Raw genomic sequence first — 21,384 nt, forward strand, 5'->3', positions numbered from 1 at the left:
CTGAAGATTTACTGGTCAATGTACGTTCCTACACCCACCTATAAACACGAGGTGTGGTTGTATAAGCGGTGGATGTGATGTCCACCTGGGGAGAAACCTCAGGGTAGATACGGGACATGCTTGAGAGATTGTCTCTCTGCTGCACCCACAGACCAAACCCAGATAAAATGGATGGATCAAACTGGAAATCTGTTTTTCAAAGCTTGCATAGCTGCTGACAAAAACCCACTGGGGTAGAGCTTAATGTTTTCTATTATTATGCTGTCATTATAACTAATTTTAGCTCTTCTACCACACGCAGTGAAGTGAGATGCAAAAGAGTGTCACCAAAGGCGCCCCATCAGTGGGGTTGCCAGCTAGCGTCTACTGAGCAACTGTCATTACACATAAAATTACACAAAGCTGTGACTGCCCTTCAAAACTGCATTGGAAGTTGTTTTTATTTAATGTCCAGAGCTGGTACTAACTGAGAAAAATGCTTCAAAATTATGTATAAAGAATATTCACTCATGGATTATTGGGAAGGGATTGATCAGATATCAATAAAAATGGTGAAATTATTATATATATTTTTTAAAAATCATGTTTTGCAACAAAGAAAAAATATTATTTGCTTTCTCTTTAAACATGTGAAAACTGTAAAACTGGTCACTACCTTAAGCTATAATGTGACATTCGATCTCTCACACTACTTCCTTTTACATCTCATGTTGTCCACAGCTATTTCTGGTACACTTGAGTTTATCTGGTTTGAAGTATGTGTGAGGTGCACACATTGTCACTGCACATTCTTCTGCCTGCTTGTTTCTGTGATGTGTGCAATTTTATTTGTGTATAAAAGTTGTATTAGATTGATCTAAGGTCAGAGCAAAGCTTAACCACAAACCGGGTCTAGCACAAAATTGCTGTTGTAAATTCATCGGCCTGTATTCCCGGTACTGTGTCTGTGGTCGGGCAGATATGATCGACTGCGTCTGTTTCTACTGTCTCTCGTGATATTCGTGTCATCTCTGCAGTGTGTTTATTTCTGTTTTAACACTCACTTTTTGTGTGTCGCTGGCCTTTCTCCACAGTTTTGGCAAGCAGCTGGGAGGTAGACGAGGCTGTGAATGCATCACTTTGGAGCCATCAGAAATGATTGTGGTGAGTAGAGACACCGTCTCTTGTTCTCCCTCTCTGTTTTAGACTTGGTCTGTCTTTTGTCCCTCTCCCAAGCCCTTTTATCCTCCCATGCACTCTCCCATCTCTGGGCTTTGATAATATTTCTATTTTTCTATCTTTATTTGATGTCTGCAGTACCTTTCCCCCTCCCTCCATTGTCATTGTCCTGATCACCCTTTTCATCTTCTTTTTGCCCATTTCTGTTCTTTTTTTCTCTGTTCTCTGCATTTTCTTATAGCATAAGCATTATCTAAATCTTCAGTATTATAAAGGACCATATTTTTAATTGATATTACATCTAGAAGGTTATACGCTCTCTGTTCAGACTCGGCTTCAAAACGGATTGGACAGCGCTTAACAGTGCAAATCAATACTGAGACAAAGCATCCTGCAAAAGCAACCCAAGAGATTCTCAAGGCAAAGAGATACTCAAGTATCCGAGGCAGTATTAAAAAGATTTCTTATATTTAAAACGATGTAAGTTTGTCCAGTTAATTTTGGTTTACCCAGCACTCTATTGCATGGTAACACCAGGATCCATGCTGTTTACTTCACCTGTCTGTGGTTTTAATTTAGTGTCTGACAACATCACAAAGACTTCATTCAGGTCAAGTTTGCCCTAACATTTAGTATATAAGAACGTTGTATTTGTTTGCCTCCACAAGGTCGCAGTGCGTACAAATTTCTGTCCTCTTCCTACCTAATAGCTCTTCCTGCTCTCATTTTCCTCTTTTGCCTGAGCTTTGTCTGAGGGACTAGAAGGATACGATGGGATGAGATAAGCTGCAAAGTTTTATACAAAAAGAGGACAGGTAACACCAGTTCCACTGATGCTATTGAATAGGAAATAAAGAAATAAACGAAATAAATTTAACCCCAGATAACCCACAGATAATCTGGTTGTTTTGGTGCACAGTGCTCTGTAGCAGAGTTGGAACAGGTTGTCTCCAGGGTGCGATGAGTCTGCAGTCATGATACCTGTCTATTTCCTGATTTACAGTTACTGAATAGAGGGCAATTGGGCACTCTTGTTCTTTTGCAGTCTGTCCATTTTAGTCTGTTCTTGTCCTTTTTGGTGTTTGATCCAAACCATACAGTGGTGGATGTGCAGAGAACACACTGGATTATTTCAGACTAGAAATCAGTTGATTTAAGTAAGTAGCAAATGATTATCAAGCCAGTTAAGCTAATGCTAACGCACATCTATGCTTTGATTGTGTGTGGTGTTTCTAAAGAAGGAACATGTAAAGACTGGTGGATGTTGTAAATTAAATAATGGTGCAAAACAAAGCTTTAGCCAGCCTGTAGTTTAGCTAACTAGCCCTTCAGCAACTACAATCTAGAAGTTAAAGTACCTGTTGTGTTTTGCAGAGATAAAGAACAGGACAATTATGCAAGAGTAACAAAGTAGCAACTGGGCCACTGTGTTTTTTCCCCCCCCCCCATTGTTGCCCTTTCTCGGCTTCACCCAGTGGCTCTCTTTATCTCCTCGGCTCTTTTAAGATTGGTGGGAAGGGTATTATCATATGACAAAAAAAAGCTTTCAGCACTCACATGTTCTTTGTGGCTTTTGGAAACCCTGCCCCAATAGTCTCAGGGACATCAGAACTTTCCTGGAAATGTTCTGCAGTGAAAAAAAAGATGACAATAGTAAGGTGCTCTTTCAGCAAGGCGCTTAATCTTGAACTACACCCATGGGCCCATTCAGAGGTGATTGCTATGGTAACAGAGAGCAGCGATACTGACAGTCTTCCAGGTATGATTGTGTGATAGTTTGTGAATATTGGGAAGAAGAGCCTGTGAATTTAGTCCACTCATTTGCCCGGGGCACGAGAGGTACATTTAAATTCAATTTAATTGTGAAAAGAAGAGTTTGTGGCTGAGGGAATAAAATTGGTTTGAATTAAACTGGCCTTTGAATTAAATTACTGAATTAAACAGTTCACTGTGTGTGTCACACACAGTGAGTGAAGAGAGGTGGGTGAAGACCAAATGAACCAGCTTATCAGAACCTTAGAAAGGACACAAGTTTTCTTGCTTCTTTGTATATGACTGTTTTTAAGTTACAAACAGCACTGCCTTGGAAAAAAAACTCTGAAGCAAGGCCGAATGATAATATGGAAACTATGGTGTGCTATATAGACAAAAGAATCTGGCCTTCTTAACCTTTGAATTTAGGTTTGTTTAGTCAAGCGCATAGCCACGCAGTCTGCCTTTAAAAACATTTGTGAATCGATGAGCTCGCTGAATTCGAGCTTGGTACTTTAATAGCATGCCAGATTCCTTCTCTCCTAGATATTCCATGATAAACTGTAAGTGGAAGCTTTTAGGAACCACATGAACTCAGCCATTAAGTGTCAGACCACATGAAGTCACAGAGTGGGGTCATTTCACTTGATAACTGTAGAGTTCCAACCTTCCTCTGACATTAACATCAGCACAAGAAACTGTGTGCTGTGAGCTTCGTGACATGGGTTTCCAAGGCTAAAGAGCTACTATAGGTTTAATTTATTGTTGGCCCAATGCGTTCATAGAAATAACGTATGTCTGTATGCCAATTCAAAGAGCAATAAAAAAACAAGACCATCTTTAGAGTGGTTGATAAATAATATCTGGAAAGCATTGTTCAAAAGGACCCCAGTAAGTTAAAACTAAAGAATTATTGAATAACCCCTTTTTTGTATTGAAAATACCAAGAAATGCTAATCGAAACACACACTTTTATGCACACATGGATAAATACACAAGTGGGCAGAGGGACTGCGGTCCAGTCAGACTGCATTGCAGCCAATCAGCTAATTAGGACCATGGGAATAGTAGAGGGAATATAATCTGTAGCTTTCGTCATGACTCTGGTCACAGGATGACAGGGACTGACATTCAAAGACTGACAGGGTGGGGTTGTTTGTGTGTGTGTTTGTGTCTGGTTGGGGGAATAGATGAAATTAAAAAGAAGCACGCAGCGGGAAAAAGAGAGTAAGGAATGAAAAAGCGGAGAAAAAAAAAAAAGCAGATGATGCATGCTGCCAGGCAAATGATCAGATAGACGGAGTGGAATGTAAACCGGGAGGTGAGTAGACGTGAAGTTAGTCACACAGGCATATTAAAATGTTTAGAGGAAGCGGGAAACTTAATATAGAAGTGACTGTCGGTCAGAAACATAACTGGTGGTCATGGGACAGAATGGGTTATAATCAGTCGAGGAGACAGAGAGCCATGTGTATTACAGGCTCACAGGATGAATGTGAAAGTGTAACCTTCCCCTCCAGAATTTTTTGTGTATAACCTTCAGGCTGTCTGTCTCATGAGCCTCATTAAAATGAGGCGAGATGACATTTTTCACCGTGAGAAGGGGCACATTGATACCAATCCAGGCTCCTTTTACAACTGTTATGTGGTATTTTATTGCTGAACTATCCTTCACGCAGTTGTTTTAGAGACCATGACAGCTAAACTACCCACAACCCAGTTTTTACTCGGTATATTAGAGCAGAACTCCCTGAGACAAGGTTTTTCTTCTGTGTGTTACAACCCAGAGCAGCTGTCGAGTCTCTTTTCTACTGACAGAAAATCTTTGGGTCAGGCTTCACTTTGTTTCTAAGTTAGTTGTTTTTTCTTATTGTTTTACAAGATTGTCAAAACTCAAACTGCTCTGTGGCGTTTCCCTTCAGAGTTTTGAGGTGTCATAGATTTTATTCTATGTGACTACATGAAGGCTAACAGCACAAACGGCAGTCGCTTAAGGCTGTTCTTTAACTCTCTTCTACTTTTCTCAGCACAGAAGCTGTACTCATCCCCACCACTCTTTGCGGCTGATCATGGGTCTGTATTAAGAACTGTATCAGTGACTGACACATGACTGACCTGAAGAGGGAAAAAACACACACACAGTGGTCACATATAAAGACGCCATTTGTGGTGTACATACGCTATGGTGAAATCTCTGATAGTAAACACATTGTTGCGAGATGAAAGGCTGAAGAAAACATTTCCTATCGGATCTTCCCAAACAGTTTGGTCTTTTTTTCATATATACTGTACAAGACTGTACAAAAGTCTTTGGCAAAATGAGAAATGAGTGCAGTTATTTATTGAAACATTTAAACCTAAAAGGAAATAAATTATTTCTAGTAAATATAGAAATAATAGCAGAGCCTATACAGCTGTGATGAGCTTGAAAATAGGGATTTCATAGTCAACTAAAAAAAATGAAAAATGTGATTAACTGACTCGTCTAAAACGAAGAAACACTCAGATATCAAGTTAAATGTGCGAACTGTTTAATGTCAAAATCTCTCGCTTGTTACTAAAATATGACAAATTAACATCCAAGAAGTGTAGCGCGTCGTGCCGTTCATTATGAATGATGCGTGCTGTTGGAAAATTCATGACAACCACTCAAATAGAAGTTAAAATTTAAAGTAACAAAATGATAAATCATCCATCCTTCTGTTGTGTTCTCCCTGTTCTCTCTTTTTTTGTGACTGGCCCGAAGATATAAATTAAAGTTAGTTTGGTTGTTTGCTAGGTTGTCTGTCACGTGTAGTCCAAGAATGGAGAAAATAGATGCATGCAAATATGCATGTGCAGCACTTATGAGTTAACAGTCCTTGAGATTATCATGTAATCCTACCTGGGGAAAAAATCTTGCAGGGGGGGATTTCAGTTAAAAGTTACAGATTAAGGAGGGGGGGGGATGGATGGAAAGAAGGTCACACTTAAACACGTTAAAACGTCACCTTACACTTTTACCATTTTTATTGATAAAGAAACATTACACGTGTTTAAAAGTGTCATAATATTTATTTAGGATAAAGTGGGGAAAAAAATGGTGGTAACAGGAAGTCACAACAAAACCTAAAGCCAGGAATTAGGACTTTGTTTGGGGACTGTTGGTCTGAGCACTCTATCCATGCACAGTAAAGGCAATGGATTGATGTTACTGTATTTGCCAGCTGACAAATGTTTTTTATGCTTGAGTGCATGAAAACATAGTAAACAAAGCTACTGTTGAGTCTCTTTTGCTTCTGGCTGCCCACTTTAGGGGGTGCTAAAACTTAAATCTTAAATCTTTAGGTGCGGGAAGTGATCTTTCCTGACTTCAGGCTAATATTAGCGTGGCAGGACCACACATGAACACAAATTTTGACAAGGAAAAAATCGAAAACACTATAATTTTCTCTGATTCATGAACTGCCATGACTTAGACATTGTTATATAACCAGAGAGTGTGAGACTCAGAGGAACTAGCACAAAACTGATACTGAAATACAAGATAATTTAAAAAAAAAAGTTTAAAAAGCTAAGTTAAAAACAAATCCAAGAGCCTTGGGAAAGAAAATGAAGGCAGAGGAGCTGGGTTACATCATTTATTTATTGAAAAAGTCCGTTCATTGCTGGGATAATAAGATTGTTGACTTCACTTAGCATTATGCAACGAAGAAAGAAAACAAATTCCTCCTACAACAACAGACCCGCACAAAAAGGGAATGAATTGTATGGCCGGAATCTGTGTGCTCTGCTGTTTTTCTTTTTTTTTTTCTTCCTGCCTGATGAGGATATTTGTGTATTTACGGTTTCCTGGAGGAAACTGGTGGCTCAGTGTGTGCTGTGTGCGCGCGTCATACAGAGTCAGAGAGCGAGCGAGCGACCATGTGAGCAAGCCTGTCAGTATGCAACATGTCGAGCAGATGAGCTCTGTCTCGAGGAGGACTACTCTCGCCAAGTTTGAGAAAGGAGGAGATGCGGCGCTCGTTCTTCTGCCCTCGTCGTCGATTTGTTTGTTTCTTCATTTAATTTACTTGCCTTGTTTTCTCTCTTATTCTGGAGGAGTGACCCAGAGGATGAAATGTCGTGGGATCCCCCAGGATTTTGGACCTTGTCTTAAATTTTGGACGCTGCACTTCTGTTCATCTTTTGTATAAAAGGGTTTCCCCGCTGTTTTTTTTTTCTTCTTCTTCTTCCCTTCTCCCCCTTGTGGTATTTCCTGCTTTTATGTGTTGTTCTGGTCCCCTTCTTGAGTCCAGATGAGTGTGCTCCGCTGGCACCGACTCTCTGCGTTCTGGAAGAACTGGATGTTCAACCAGGAGCCAGCAGAAGAGCAGGACCAGATCCCAGAAGCCCTAGGGCCCGAAGCAGAGCCACGGGGGGAGAAAGGGAACGCATTCAAGGATCACAACTCAGATTTGGAGAGCGTCACAGAATCTGAGACCCAAAGTTTGGGTTATAAGAAGCAGAGATCCGAATCTGACAGCCAGAATGTGGAATATAACCATCTGAACACACTCCCTAAGATCCAGAAGTCTGAACTGTTGAAACGTAGCTGTTCTGAGCCGTGCTCTCAGGTCACATACGCTGAGGATCGATCTTCCAGCTACCCCCAGACACCTGAAGGTTGTGGGGGCAAATCCCGTCAAAGTTTCTGCTCTGAGCAGAGTGTTCCCTGTATATTGCAGGTGGATAACGGCAGCGAGGGGGACGACAGCTTCTTGCAGAGGGAGGGTTCCCAACGGCGGTCCAGACGGCGCTTCAGAAGGGTCAACCCCAGGGGAGAGCGGGAACTGATCACAGACGGCCAAGACCCCGCCAGCTACAACACGGTAAGAATAAAAGCTTTACTAACAGCAAAGGCTAATGCTAACCACCCTCAGCATTTACAGTATTGACATGTTGCTTCTGTGTAAGTGGGAAGGCAATCAAAACGTACTCTTTGCCTCTTTCCAGTAGATCGCTTACACTGAGCAGACATGGCTGGTTGGGTTTTATATGTTTAAACAACTACTGTTTTTTCAGGGTCCTTTAAAGATCTTCACACATTTGGTTCTCTGAAGCTCGCTGACACCCCAACTATAATCATTAGCTTCAGTTTTAAAGTATCCTTGTGATGTGCACAGTGTGCAGAGAGCAGTTCATTCTCAATAAAGTTTTGGTTTAATGAATTAAAGAATAAGATAACAAAAGCACCATAAAGCTAGAGGGGGATGGTAAAGCGTATGGGGAAACACTGTTTCGCAGTTTGCATGCATTGCTCTGGTATTTAACTTATTTGTCAATGCCACAGAGAAAACAAATGCCGGAGGCATTGCTGTCTAACGTGCGTAAAAGCTGAATTTTGTTAGGAAAAACAAAGTTTCTCTGAAGGTCTGTTGAACCAAAGTTGTGTAGGAAAAGTATTAAAGCTGAGCGTGTAGGAACTTCCCTCTCTGCGATAGCATCGCTGTGGCCAGAAGTGTGTCAGTTACAGTTTTAACTAATCACTAGAAGCCACGCTTTGCCACACACAGTCACAAAGGCGCGCACACACAAACAAACTTCCACACTCAGGTCATATGCACACTTTTCCCAGCTCGTGCAAAGCTCCCCGGAGCATTGCGACGGGGCTTAATGCAGAGTTTAAAGCGTCCTCTGTCGACCCTACCTGCCTCTGTGGTCTCATGGTGATTGTTCCACTTTTTAAAATTACATTTCTAGCCTTCAGCGTCGCTGAATCCCACCACATTCTTTTCTGTGACTGCCTTTTATTATGTAAAGGCTGTCTGCTCAGATGTGCTAGCGCAGCGCTGCTCCAGAGAAGCAGGACTAAAACAGATGAGAAATATAGAGAATTACTTTAGGAGTGAATGGAATTGGAGCAATATTGGACAGCAAAGACTCAACTCACACAAGGGATTGTTGTTCTTTGACATGTGTTGCACTGTGTTTGCTGTGAGGTGACTGTGTGACCCTTGGCTTGAGTGGTGCGCTTGCCTTTGTTCATTAAGAATACAATGATGTCTTATGTTGTGCTAATTTCACTTTGACAAGACGTAGTTTGCATAATTTGCTGTTGTGACTATTTCTTGTTTCTCTTCCCTTTTCATGCATCCGCTCAGGATTATGTCAACAACCAGGTAGGATGAAATACAAGACATGGAACTTTTCTGCCTGTGTGTCTGTCTGTGTCATGTATGTGATCAGTGTGCTTGAGCGTGCACGGATGTTTATATGAGTCACTTTGGGTTCAGGCACCTGTTTAGAAACCGGCAGTCCTGTGGGGGGGGTTGTCGTCGTCATATTTAGAGGCTGCCACACACATGCACACTGCGCTGTCTGCTGACACTGTGGGTGGCAGATAGGAATAAACAGACAGAGGAATTAACAGATGCATGCTGGGAACAACATTGCCTTGCTAGGCAGAGATGGGTTTAATGTAATAGTGTAAGTTTCAGATTCCCCCTCAGATGGAAGTCACATCATTGGCACATGTCCCTCGAAAGTGGAAACTTGTGATTTGTTTTGTGCGATGAGGGCTGTCGGTGGCACAAGTTGGAAATTTCCACACATTACCCCACAAAATAATAATAAAAATCCCTGCTTATTATGCCCCGATAGTCCAATCAAATCAGTCGTCATTTGCCACACAAAGGAGTTGCTTTAGAAGTGAGAAGCTTGTACTTGGCTTCAGATGAAACAGACACGTTAGCTTAAGATAGCTTAAGTTCTGTGTCTGCTGCTGTGGAGAACAAGGTTTATTGATTTGCTGATTGATTATTGGGTCAGGATTTAAAGGTGACACTTTTCCCTTTGTAAAGCAGCTGGGCTAATAAGAAAAAATCATCCATGGTTTTCCTGTGAGACGCACGCAGTGTAATGTTAATGCGTCTGCGCCGGTGATGGCCGTTGCCGGAGGAGTAATGTTTTCATGTCGTCTGTCCATCCATCTGTCTTTCCGTGCGCTCCGTTTGTGCGAACACATCATCTCATTAACACCTTCAGGGTACATCTTCAGATTTTGTGCAAATGTTCACCCGAACTCAAAGATGAACTCATTACATTTTGGTCCTCAAAGGTCAGAGTCACTGTGACCTCACGTCTTTCCCATTGTTATGTATATGATACAACAGGGATTTTACGAGGGCACAAACATCCACTTGGATTTGAGCCTTACTGGTTTGAATGATGATCATGTCAACGCATTTGTGGCCACAAATCAAATCACATGGTAGCATAAAACTGTCTGTAACCGGGGTCTCGAACATGCACGCGCCTCTTTGGCCCATCTCCAGTGACTTTGTGTGGCACTGACAGATAAACAAAGACGTAAACAAAGGTCGATATTGATCATTTGTAATTAGCATTAATTCTCTACAATCTGAAATTGTAAAGCTCTTTAGTTTACAAACCAAAAACAAAAAAAAGGTTTTGATATTTATATTTTCACACTTATTATTTGCATCATAGCCCACATCCGGCACTTGATGCCTTTTAAGTTCTCTGAACCTCAATAGCAGCAGCTACCACACAGGGAAACTTGATAAAATGCTGACACTATTTATCTAAAAGGTCAAAGGTCAAGCCGTGACAGACATGGATGTATACTCTAACTTGATTAGTTGGTGGCTGCTTACAAATATGAGACAGGGATTCTGTTTCTTTTTGTTTGTTTTCTGTTTTTTTTTTGGTTTTCCATTTGCGATGATATAGTGACAGCATGAGGATAAAACCCCTTTCTGTAAATGCATATTGTACATGCACACATACACACGCTCAAAGCAGCGCTGTGGTTCTGGCAGTGGATCAGAGGATGTTGTTTAGAGGCCTTATTGAACCATAATAACATCAGTAATCCATTATCGCTGCTCTGTGCTGGTGTCTGGTGTGTCTTGCTCGCTCTTAATAGCTTCTGTTGGAGTGAATGAAGTTCCTGAAGCTATGAATTACGACGAGCCCAAAAAGATGATTCACAAAAACCCTGAAAAGGGGTATTTCTCCTAAACGAAGAATACAACACAATAATTACAGTAATTATTATAAATCAAACCAATGAGTTGGTCTGCTGGCTTTAAATTTTAAAGTTTCAGAGGCAGAGAAAGATAAATGTCTGTGAGATCGATGTTTATTTTATTACCCACTGTTACTTCTTTTATTCTGTGTGATGACTGATACGGCTGCGATTGATCCAGAAACCTGACTCCTCTCTGCCAGCGAGGTGCTAGACCGAAGCTCCTGCGCACTCTTATTACTATAACAGACCACTGGGATTTACTGATGACTCAGATTCAAACACCCCACACACACACGTGTACACACACACATTCACATGCTGCACAGATACAGAGTCACTTCATTTAGACATCAGATGCTTCACCGGGTTACTGCCTTTCTCCTGCCGGGCAGGATAGATAGATGAACCCATCACCTCATTTGCCTTGCAGGGGAAACCTGCTCTATGGGCTTTTTAGTGCCAGGCTACTCCATGGAACCCCGGGATCATTAATTTAACATGATGCAGGTTCAGCCATCTGCACAGTTCACCACTAGAATAAAATCAGGAGAGTGTTGTTATGCTTTTTTTTTTCTTTTCTCCTCACCAGTTGGGCCACTTTCTCAGTTTAACTCATGATTTTTCAGAAAGAATAAAAGCAGGTTGCCACGTGCAGGTGTTTGGCACATTCGATTTGCTTTCAAAATCTTTGTTTTGAACATTTTGTTTTGGGGCTCGTTTGTCACTGTCTATATGTGTGAATTTGTGATCATGCTTTTGGAGCATGAAGCAGCATCCTCTCAGCTGCTGAGTGTCGCTACACAACAGATCAGAAACACTCGTCTCTTGCGACGGCTGTGGTTACTTAACATCCTGGAGGCAAAACGTCTGACGTCTGCTGCTTTTTCTTCTTTTTTTCCTTTTCTCTCCACTCTACAAAACACTTTAGCATTTGTTTTTAATCTCACACTAAAAATGAGCCGAGTATGCAAAACTGCATTACTAACGAGAAACATCGGGCACTGATGTACTACTGTTAATTCCTCTAGATGGGGGGGTAAGACTGAAAGCTTCAGCTTCCTGAAGCCTAAAGTTGTATTTAAGACTATTGTAGTCACGTTCCACTGTCAGGTTGCCTTTACTGGAAGGCGCTGCACACAGGAAGGAGCAAATCGCACCAGTCTTGTTCCTAAACTTCAGCAACCCACACTGAGCGTGACGTGTAGCTAGACATGAATGAATGTTATTTATTTCCTCTTTTTACACTGTTAACTGGTTGAGTGGACTACAAGCACCACTTGGGACCGTACACCTCTATCAGTATTTTGTGTTATACAAAATTACAGATGCAGTTTTCACTGCTGGGACTTATTTTTTATTTATTTTATTTTTTTATTGGTGATTGTGTGATTTGGCCGTAAGGAAAACAAATTTTGTCTCTTACAAACACACCTCCCATTGCTTAAAAGCTTGATTAAATTGTTTGTATTGTATTACCCATTTAAGACTTACATTATATTATAGAGTTTCCGTTTAATGATCCATTAGGAGTGACTTTAACGCGGTGATGTCGTCTTCTGCTGTATCATTTTAACTCAATTTGATGAGCTTGTGCTTGTCATGCAGCTGCAGTACTTAGGTTACCTCACTGCTTAGAATCAGGTTAAATCTAAGGTTGCATTCCTCACGCGGTGACTAGGTGTGACTCATACGCATGCTTTGTCATAGCAGTGTCAACCTGGGGATGTGAGAAGTATTACTCTGCATCATCCTTCACCTTCCCCTGAGATTGGAAAATCACTAAGATGAGGCGACACAAAGATGCTTTCTCATGTTTGGTTGCTGTTTTTGATTAGATGAGTCTGCTAACCAGGCCTGGGAGTTTCTGTGATTTTTCTCTTCGGCTGGGGAAAATTTCTCTAACTTCCAACAGGCTGGTTTTAGCTCACCAAGGAGAGTTTTGCTTGGCATTGCACACTGATGAAGTTGTTAAAGTTCCGATAATATTCCTGGCTTGGTTTTCATTGTCATTAGTGTGCTTGCGTGCGTGGTTTCGCAAAGCACACGTGTGCCATGTGTATGCTTAATTCATAATGTTTCGGGGATGTGTCTGGCTTTTCAGTTTTGCTTCACATCTGTGGATTTAAATGTCCATACGTCCGTTATGGCACCTTCGTGGATTTCTTATCTAGAGCATATTTGCAATGCAAACTATTTAGCTTGATATGCTGACATTTTTCCCCCCATTTACATATCAATGAGGCATAAAAATACACGATACCTGCATTCTCTTATGCCAAATTATTTGTAATAATTCAGATCATTGCCACATTACATTTGCTCCTAATTTTTCCTTTTAGTAAAGTATCCAAAAAATAAATAATCGGCAGGACAGGATTGTAAAGGGCAAGCGAAAATCCTGTTGGCATTCAGCAGCCAAGGAAAGAGAATCCTCCTGACGAGAGGAGTGACAGCTTTATTTTGATGTAGATTGTCAAATGTCTTCTCACTCTCGCACATTTTGTAAGGCAGAGATGCCATAACAGCAACCTTTAAAAATACCTAAGAGGGAGGGGAAAGGGGAGGGCAGGTAGGATAGAGCAGAATGGGAAAATAGAAGTAGGCATAAGATGACAAGCATGAAGTGGTGAAAAGCAAATGGAATGATAAGTTAACAGGGAAAAAAGATATTCTGAGATCTTGTATATATGCATGAGAAGTTGGCTGAAATGAAGCAGAGGGGTTACGGAAGGAACAAGGAATGTGAAACAGGGGTTGACAGTTTATGGAAAAGATGAGTGGGTTTGCAGCTGAAGGTGGAGCGCTAAGTTGTGGGGATGGAGAGCTGAGGTAGAAAGGTAAGGTTGTGGGAAGGTCACATGGGAGTGAAGGAAGTGGGAGGATGGGGTGAGGGGAAAGCAAGGTCAGAAGTGGGGGTTTTACAAGGGACCAAAGGAGTGAGAAGAAGACTAACTGGGGTAAATGGTAAACATAATTTGTGAAGTTATTTAAATGTTAATGAGTGACATATTTTCACACAAATAGCCGTCAGGGTGCAGCAGTCCTCTGTTTACGTCCTCAAAATCTGACTCAGCTAAGTGTTGAGCGAGCTGAAGGGTGCCCCGGCCCTCCTGCTGCTGCTGGAGTCCCGCTGCACTCATTGTTATGCACAGAGCACACACGAATACACAGGTTTTCTGTGAGCTGCATGCCCGCTTTCTTAGCATGACACAAAAAGTACAAGGCATTTATTTCCACTGGCTTTCAAACGTCGGCAGACATCGTGATCGCGTACATGCGGAGTATAGTATGCTGGGCAGCACAGTGTACCAGTGGGGCACTGTCTGCGGCTGTTGTTGCTGCTAATTTTAGGGATTACATCAGCAGCACTAAGATGACAACCTTGTTGAACTCTCGCGTTGTATTTCTCTCTGCTTCATCTCTTCTCCTCCTCCTTCCAGCTCTCCTTCCTCCCTTCCTTTCCTTTCTCTCTTCTCTTCCTACCGGTTCCCCTCGTACTTCCATCATCTTTCCTGCTTGCTCGTCCTCCCCCCATCTAACCTTACTGTGTATGTTTTCTGGGGGCTTTTCCCTTTTTTTATGCTTTCCTAGAAATTAAACACAAGCTACGCTTTCGATTTTCATCAGCTCTCACTAGATCTGAGTGTTTATAACTTAATCTTAATGTGTAAAGGTAGGCAGTGTGAGCTGGAGGACATTTGAGCCTCTGTACAGTTCATTTTGTCTAAAAGGCTCCCCACCAGAGCAGGGGAACAGAATCAAAGTGTCCTGGCAGTAGAAATAAATTGGTGCCGAGTGCTAAGGCTTCACTCCTTTCAACTCCTTTTTCCTTCTCCTCTGTACGCTCCTGTTTGTCTAAATCTTTCACCCACACTCAAACATTTTCTTTCCTCTCGCGTCCTATTCTCTGACTCACTGTCTCCTCTTGGTTGCTGTCAGTATGTCTCTAGTACTGACCTTGGAGTTCTTATTTTTTTTTTTCCGTTTCCTACTTTGTATGATGATGATGATGCTCGCCCATTGTGTACGTCGCATCAGCCTCCGCTTCAAGGTTTCACAGCCCCAGTGAACCTAAAGGTCAAAACAAAGTGTGTGATTCCAGTTTATCTGGCACATTTGTAAGTTTACCTCTTGCAGTTACTTTCTATGATTTCACTCCCGTTTTTGTCCTTTTATTGGTTTCTTTTTTTGCACCTAGGCTTTCTACACTGCAATCGCCGTCGGCCCTCTCTCTGCAGGGAGAAGTCGGAAAGGGAAGGGCCGGTTTAAATAGCAGGAATTCCTGTCCCGTCTTTCTGACAGACAGGCAAACACAGGGCTGAGTGCTCACGCACGGCAACACACATGATCGCGTGGCTGCAGCAGGCAGATTCTCTTAATTGAGTCTCTGTGTAGCATTGAATGCGTGTGTCTGTTTGTCTGCAAGCGACTTGCTGTGCTTTGTGTCCTGCTGAATACGAGCAAGGGATCAGACTTGATTTCGAGCAGTGGCGCAGCCCTGTTAGCTGGTGTGAGGGGGCATTATAATAACAACTAAAGGCACAGAGTCAATGTGAACTAATCGCTGATGTTTCTGTGCAGTGTTGATTGGTTGTGCCGACCAATAACTTTCAATAACTCAGCACTTCTTTGTGAACACATGTCTGTGTGTTAAAGAGCTGTAGCAGCTTTAGTCAATGGATTCCTTTTAATTAGACTGGCAGAACTGATCGGCTGTGAGCACAAGCTAGCTGAAGACAATATATGCAGATGACCGCTCTCTGTTGGGATGCATGTGTATACAAATTACTGTGTGGTGTCCCACGGGGGCATTTTTCTCAGTGGCATCACGCTGAATGATAAAACAGATACAGGGCCCCGCTCGGTAATCACTGATCCATGCGCCGCCTCTGTGAGGGTGTTTAGTCAGTGCTTGAGTTACTCATATGTTCCAGATTTAAAACTCTTTTCCTATCTTTGATCTCTCATTTTCTCTGTGTTGCTTTTTCCCCTATCCTTCTGCATCGTTCTCTAGTCTTCACTCATTCATCTTCCGCCTCTTTAGATCCATCCCAGTATTTGTTTTCTGTCTCACTTTTCTCTCTGGGCCTCGTCCAGAAAGCACTTACCTTACCAGACAGCTGCACACACACGCACAGACACTCAGTCGCAGGCCGACTGTTCCAGGAAGCGTTTCCTGCGTGACGTGTTTCCTGCTCCGTGTTTTGAAGACGCATTCCACATCTATGTACAGTTACAGTAAACGGTCGTCTGAGAAGCCGTGCTCAGACTACGGCGCTCGTCTTTACTTTTTCTTTTTCAGTTTGAGCTGAATGAGTCACACGGCGAGACGACTGACTCCTCTGAACTTGTCTTGTTTTGAAAGTGCTTAATGGTGTGCTTCTGCAGGCTGCTATGTGGGACTTTTTCTTGTTATGGAAGTTTTACGAAAGTCTTTCCAAACGTGTGGATGTATTTTTATTTATCTTCATTCACAAACCCACCAGGTTATCAAATCTCCAGAATAGCGAGTATTATTTAAAAAAGAAGAAGAAGAAGAAGAAGAATTTGAGTTATTTATTTTTTATTTTTCAGTATGAGTGAAGCATGATTGAATGAGTGCTGCATTTCAGAGTGACTACAGTGAATATTACTAAAGAGGAAACCTTTTGGTGACTTTACTACATTCAGCTTGCATCCTTTGACTTGTAGGACTTATGTGCAGTTTCCAGGTTCTTGCAACCTTCATGGAAAGTTTCTTTTTGAATTTTACTGTACGCTAGTGTCATTTATATATACTTTTTTTTTCCTGCCATTGTGTCATCTAACACACCACACACACCACAACTGCCACACCCACATGTGTAAGATTGATCTGATATTTTTCAGTGAGCAGCAGAGATTTGTTTTCCTCTCCTGAGTTACATGAAATAAAATAGATAAACGGATTAATAATAAGAATTAATGTGTTCCCTCAATTATTGATGAACACATCATCAAAAGTTTAGTTGCGACTTAGCTAATGATTATTAATGAATCTGTATTTCTGCTCTAAATGTGGACTGGACTGGCATTAATGTAGTATTTTTCTTATCGTACTGACCACTCAAACCACTTCAGACTACAAGCCACGTTAAACTCTTCTTCCTCTACTTCTTCTTCTGCTTCTTCTCCTTTTGGCCGCTCCCTCTAAGCAGGTTATCTTCCTCTCTCTCACATCTACCTTCTGCATGTCCTCCTTTTCTGCATCCATGAATCTCCTCTGTGGTTTTCCTCTTTTCCTCTTGCCTAGCAGCTCCTTCTTCAGCATCCTTTATCCGGTCCTTCTGCACATGTCTAAACGGTCTCTATCTGAGGTTTCGCTGTGATATGCTTACTTCTAGTCCAGTCCCACCTGGTGGCTCCTAAAAAAAAGGTTAACGTACATTCAAACAGTTCTTTATTCTGTAGATGTTCAACACTTTATCTGCCTCACCAGTTATTCTAACATGCATGTCTTTGGACTGTGAGGCAACAGTGCTAACTGCTTCTAACCATTGTCTGAAACTGTCTTCAGTGTGTCCCGTCACACCCACGAGAGCTTAGACAAAGAAAACGTATATTTCATCACACACCAATAACTGTAGCTATGTGTGTGTGTGTGTTTGTGTGTGTGTTAATTAGTGCTGGGTCTTTTTGAGGCCAAGCTAAGAAGATGATGTAGTGCTGCGCATGCTACCCTTCAAAAGGGGATAGACTGCAGCTCGTACACACTGAGACACACATGCTGTCGGATCATGGCTTTCTCTTGCTCGCACACACAAACACACTGTAAACACTCACAGACAGAGCCCTCCATTAGTCCCAGAGTCTTTAATCCATTCAGTGTTCGGTAATTTCATTCATGTGGAGAGGTGGAGGTTAAAGGGTGTGTGTCTATTTGTGTGTTTCTGTGTGTCTTTGTGTATTTCATCTTTTTAGTCCACTTCAGGCTTAATTCTGTCTCTTTGTCTTTATCCCTCTGTTCCGGTATATGCCTCTGTTTGCCCACTTATCCATTTCAAGCTTTCTTTTTTCCCCCCCTCTCCTCTCTGTCTCTCTTGTGTACATAACGCTCCTCTGAAGGCTGGGCTCCATGTGCTTCCATCCGATTGGCTGCCGAGTAAAACGATGATGTCATTCCTAGTTGGGAGGTGTGTTTCGCCTCCTATGCACACCCACAGAAGAGGGAGAATTGAGGATAGAAATCCTGGTTCACAGCAGCGAGCAGGGGAGCAAAAAATAGGAGCGTTGAGAGGGAGTGAGTGGGTGATGTAGACAGACATAAAAAAACAAACAAACAGCATAATGAAGGGAGGAAGGTCAGAAAGACAGGGAGAAATGCTGAGAAAGATTCTCAGCTCTCTGATGTGTCTGATGCAAGCTGGCATCTCTCCTGTGCTCGAGGAGAATCGGCCATTCAGACAGCCAGACAGCTCCTAATGTCTCCTGCTTTCAAATCTTCCCTCCGCTGGCTCATCGTTGTTTGTGCATCAGAATCGCTACAGTATACAGGCTGATATTGCAGGAGAAATATGAGCAAAGAGAAGAAAAGTGGTGTGGAAAAACACAGATAAACACACATCTTAGAGAAACAAATGTTGCATGTGAAAGTATTGACATCTTTGATCCTGCAGAACATGCGGTTGCTGTTTAAAACCATTTAAAAAAATGTCTTTATAGGATAGTTTAAAAGGTACAAAAAATAAATAAATTGGAGTAAGAAGAAGGAGTTTGTATTTTGAGTTTGTATGGATCTTTATTTTTCAAAAATTGAACTTAGAAGAACTTATTTAATTTTTCTGACTATTAAAAATTATGCTCTGGGCACTTAAACTTGTTGCAGCTTCCTTAGGAGATGCATGTAAATATGAAAAGAAAACTAGATCATGAGATTTTTAACTGTGTCCTTCATTAAAATAGAAAAAGAAACTCAATGCAAACATTTCAGAATCCAGAGAAAAGGAGGATTTTGTACCCCTGAGGTGTTGAGTCATAACTATTGAAATATGAAAGGGAAAAACCCCCCAAAATAAACAAAGCGCTGTTTCATGACGTGGGTTTTCAATTTGTTTTTGCTAAGTTTCCACTTCATTTGCTGTCATTAAAAGCATTGTTATTCTAATTAGGAGCTGATTTGGTGATTTGGGGAAAAAAAAAGCCTTCCAGTTGTTGAGGTTGCATGTATTGTACGCCTTTGGATTAGAACCTGAAAAAATACTTGTGTCATTCCAACTTTCTTGGGTGGTATCCCACATCTGATGCATAGTAGAATAAACCCCACTCAGGATTATTTGTAGTTCCTGTCAGAACCAGGTCTGCTTCAAATTGTTTACAGCTGCGGTTCTGCTCAGTCTAATGCCTTTATTACCTCTGTATATTTGGCCAGCAGTGTACTGTATTAGAGTGAGTTATCTGTGATTAATGTGTCTTTCCTTGTACTCAAATTCTTTCTACTGTGTCACAAATCTTCTAGATGCGGGGGCTTTTTAAACGGGGTAAAAGGAAAAAACCCCCCAACTATTATCGCCTTGTGCTATTGTGTCACATGTTCACATTCGGCAAAATACAGCCAGTGCCTGTCTGTTGTATCTGATAGGGACTCTGTGATTTATACCCACCCCCCTCTTTTTTTGTGTAATTTATGCGGCATGCTCACAAAGGGGAGGGGGTTGCCTCAATACACTCAGCTTTATGTTACCAGCAGATCAATAAAGATGCTCCCTCGCTTTCCTCTCTATCTGTCTTTCCCGTTCTACCTCTCTGTCCATCTCTCTCTCTCTTTCTCATCCACATGTGCTCAGCAGCCAATACATCTAATGCAGTTTCCCTCTGCTATCTTCATCCCTGCCACCTCCCATCCCATCCCATCCCTTTCTCTCCCTTTCCCCCGTCTCTCTCCCTCCCTCGCTGCACAGGTGATGTCATTCTTTTCCAGCTGGATTCTCCTCCCTTCTCCCTCCCTCCCCTCGCGCTCGCTCTCTCCTCCGTTCCCCATTAGCGGCTGGCTCTCCAAAGCGCAGCATCTATCCACAGTAGCTTCTTTTCCACGGGTGGGAGGGGGATGAGGAATGCCGGTGTGAGGTGTGAGCGCTAACCCAGGAGGAGAGCTTAAAGCTGGGGTACGAGGAGCAGGATCACTGGCCCCATGCCATGGAGCTGCACTGCTGGGCACACACTTACACCGCTGGAGCTTTATAGGCAGGAAAGAGTTGCAAGGGGCAGAGAGAGGAGTTTGACAGGCAGTGAATGAAGATCAGTGAGAGCTGCAGGCATCGGTCCTGGCTTTTGGGAGGTGAAGGGGGCATTGTTTGGATGACTTGAAGCCTGGCAAGAGGCTCCTTCCCAGGGGGCTGCAGATGCACAAACAAGCCCCCCTCCCCTTTTTTTTTCCCCCACATTTTTTTTTCTTAAATTCAACACTGGCTCATCTACTGAGGAGGGAAATCTGAGCTTCTTAAAGAAGTAAAAGAAATTTTGAAGAGTTGACTTAATGAGTTTTTGCTCTGGACTTTTGACAGACAAACCTGCTAAACTTGCATATTGAACTGGATGGCTTTATCTTTGGCCATGCAACTTCCTTCTCCTTTGGATTCAGTTTTGTGTATTCAGCAGAAATTTTTTCTTCTTCGTTGAGGTTTATCAGCGTCTCTGTTGCAGTCTCTTGACAGAGAGAGAGAGAGGGAGGGAGAAAGCGTGACATATGAATGGATCTGCGTTGACTTTAAGTCTCTTTCTGTAGTGATATCTGACAGTCATCCAGTGAGGCTTCTGTTTATTTGTTGTTTTTTTTACGGCCAAATCAAGGAAGGTTTTTTTTTTTTTTTTTTTTTTTTTTTTTTTTAAATAAACCACAGCAGCAAAGAGCGTGGTGTCAGCCTTTGCCCTTCTCTTTTACTTATTCATTTTTTTCCTTCATCTCTTGGTGAACGAGGGGAAACTTCCCCTCGCTGGCACCCTCCCTCCTGTGGAAATGGCTTTCCTGGTCCGTTGCTATGCCAACTGCTTGCAGCCGTGGTCCTCCAAAGTAAGCCATGTCGTAATCCCTTTTTTGGCCAGTGCCTCTGGCTTAGGATGCTGCCGCCTCTGTTTGTGCATGTGCGTGTTTGTGTGTGTGTGTGTGTTACTGAGCGAAAGATGGGGTGTGGATGAGCGAAACTGAGCTCGATTCATATGCATATGCATTTTATCTGTTTAGAGACGCTTGCATGCTGTGCATGTGGCTGTAATTTGTATTTTAACCAGTGTTCTGCACTGAAAATGACTGATAGCCACAACTGCTGGCACCATGCCAAAGCTTTTTCAAGGAGGAATTTAAAAGCTAATAATATGCACAGAATAAAGCAAAAAAAAATGTGTCTGTAGTTCAAAAAATAAGACGACTTTGTGTCCATGTGGGAATATGCCTCCTTTTGCTTGGACAGTGTTCAGTCAGCCAGGAGAATGAACCTGATATTAATCTA

General features: G+C 42.1%; 1 protein-coding gene across 9 annotated transcripts in view; it reads left to right on the forward strand.

Annotated features, from left to right (window-relative positions):
- rapgef6 (Rap guanine nucleotide exchange factor (GEF) 6) overlaps positions 1 to 21,384 on the forward strand; it is a 132,494-nt gene that overhangs the window by 47,796 nt on the left and 63,314 nt on the right. For 3 of the 9 annotated variants that reach the window (XM_084940719.1, XM_084940724.1, XM_084940720.1), the window contains exons 1-2: positions 5,902 to 7,760; positions 9,033 to 9,050. In XM_084940719.1, coding sequence (XP_084796845.1) covers positions 7,188 to 7,760; positions 9,033 to 9,050 — 591 coding nt within the window. In that variant the 5' untranslated portion in view covers positions 5,902 to 7,187. Of the gene's footprint in view, positions 1 to 1,073; positions 1,144 to 5,901; positions 7,761 to 9,032; positions 20,949 to 21,384 lie in introns of those variants that run through there. The other 6 variants (XM_084940725.1, XM_084940726.1, XM_084940722.1 and 3 more) reach the window with 4 other exon arrangements.

The sequence above is a fragment of the Perissodus microlepis genome, chromosome 10 (assembly GCF_051167445.1).
Source record: "Perissodus microlepis isolate ML-2025 ecotype Zambia chromosome 10, ASM5116744v1, whole genome shotgun sequence".
NCBI classification, from domain to species: domain Eukaryota; kingdom Metazoa; phylum Chordata; class Actinopteri; order Cichliformes; family Cichlidae; genus Perissodus; species Perissodus microlepis.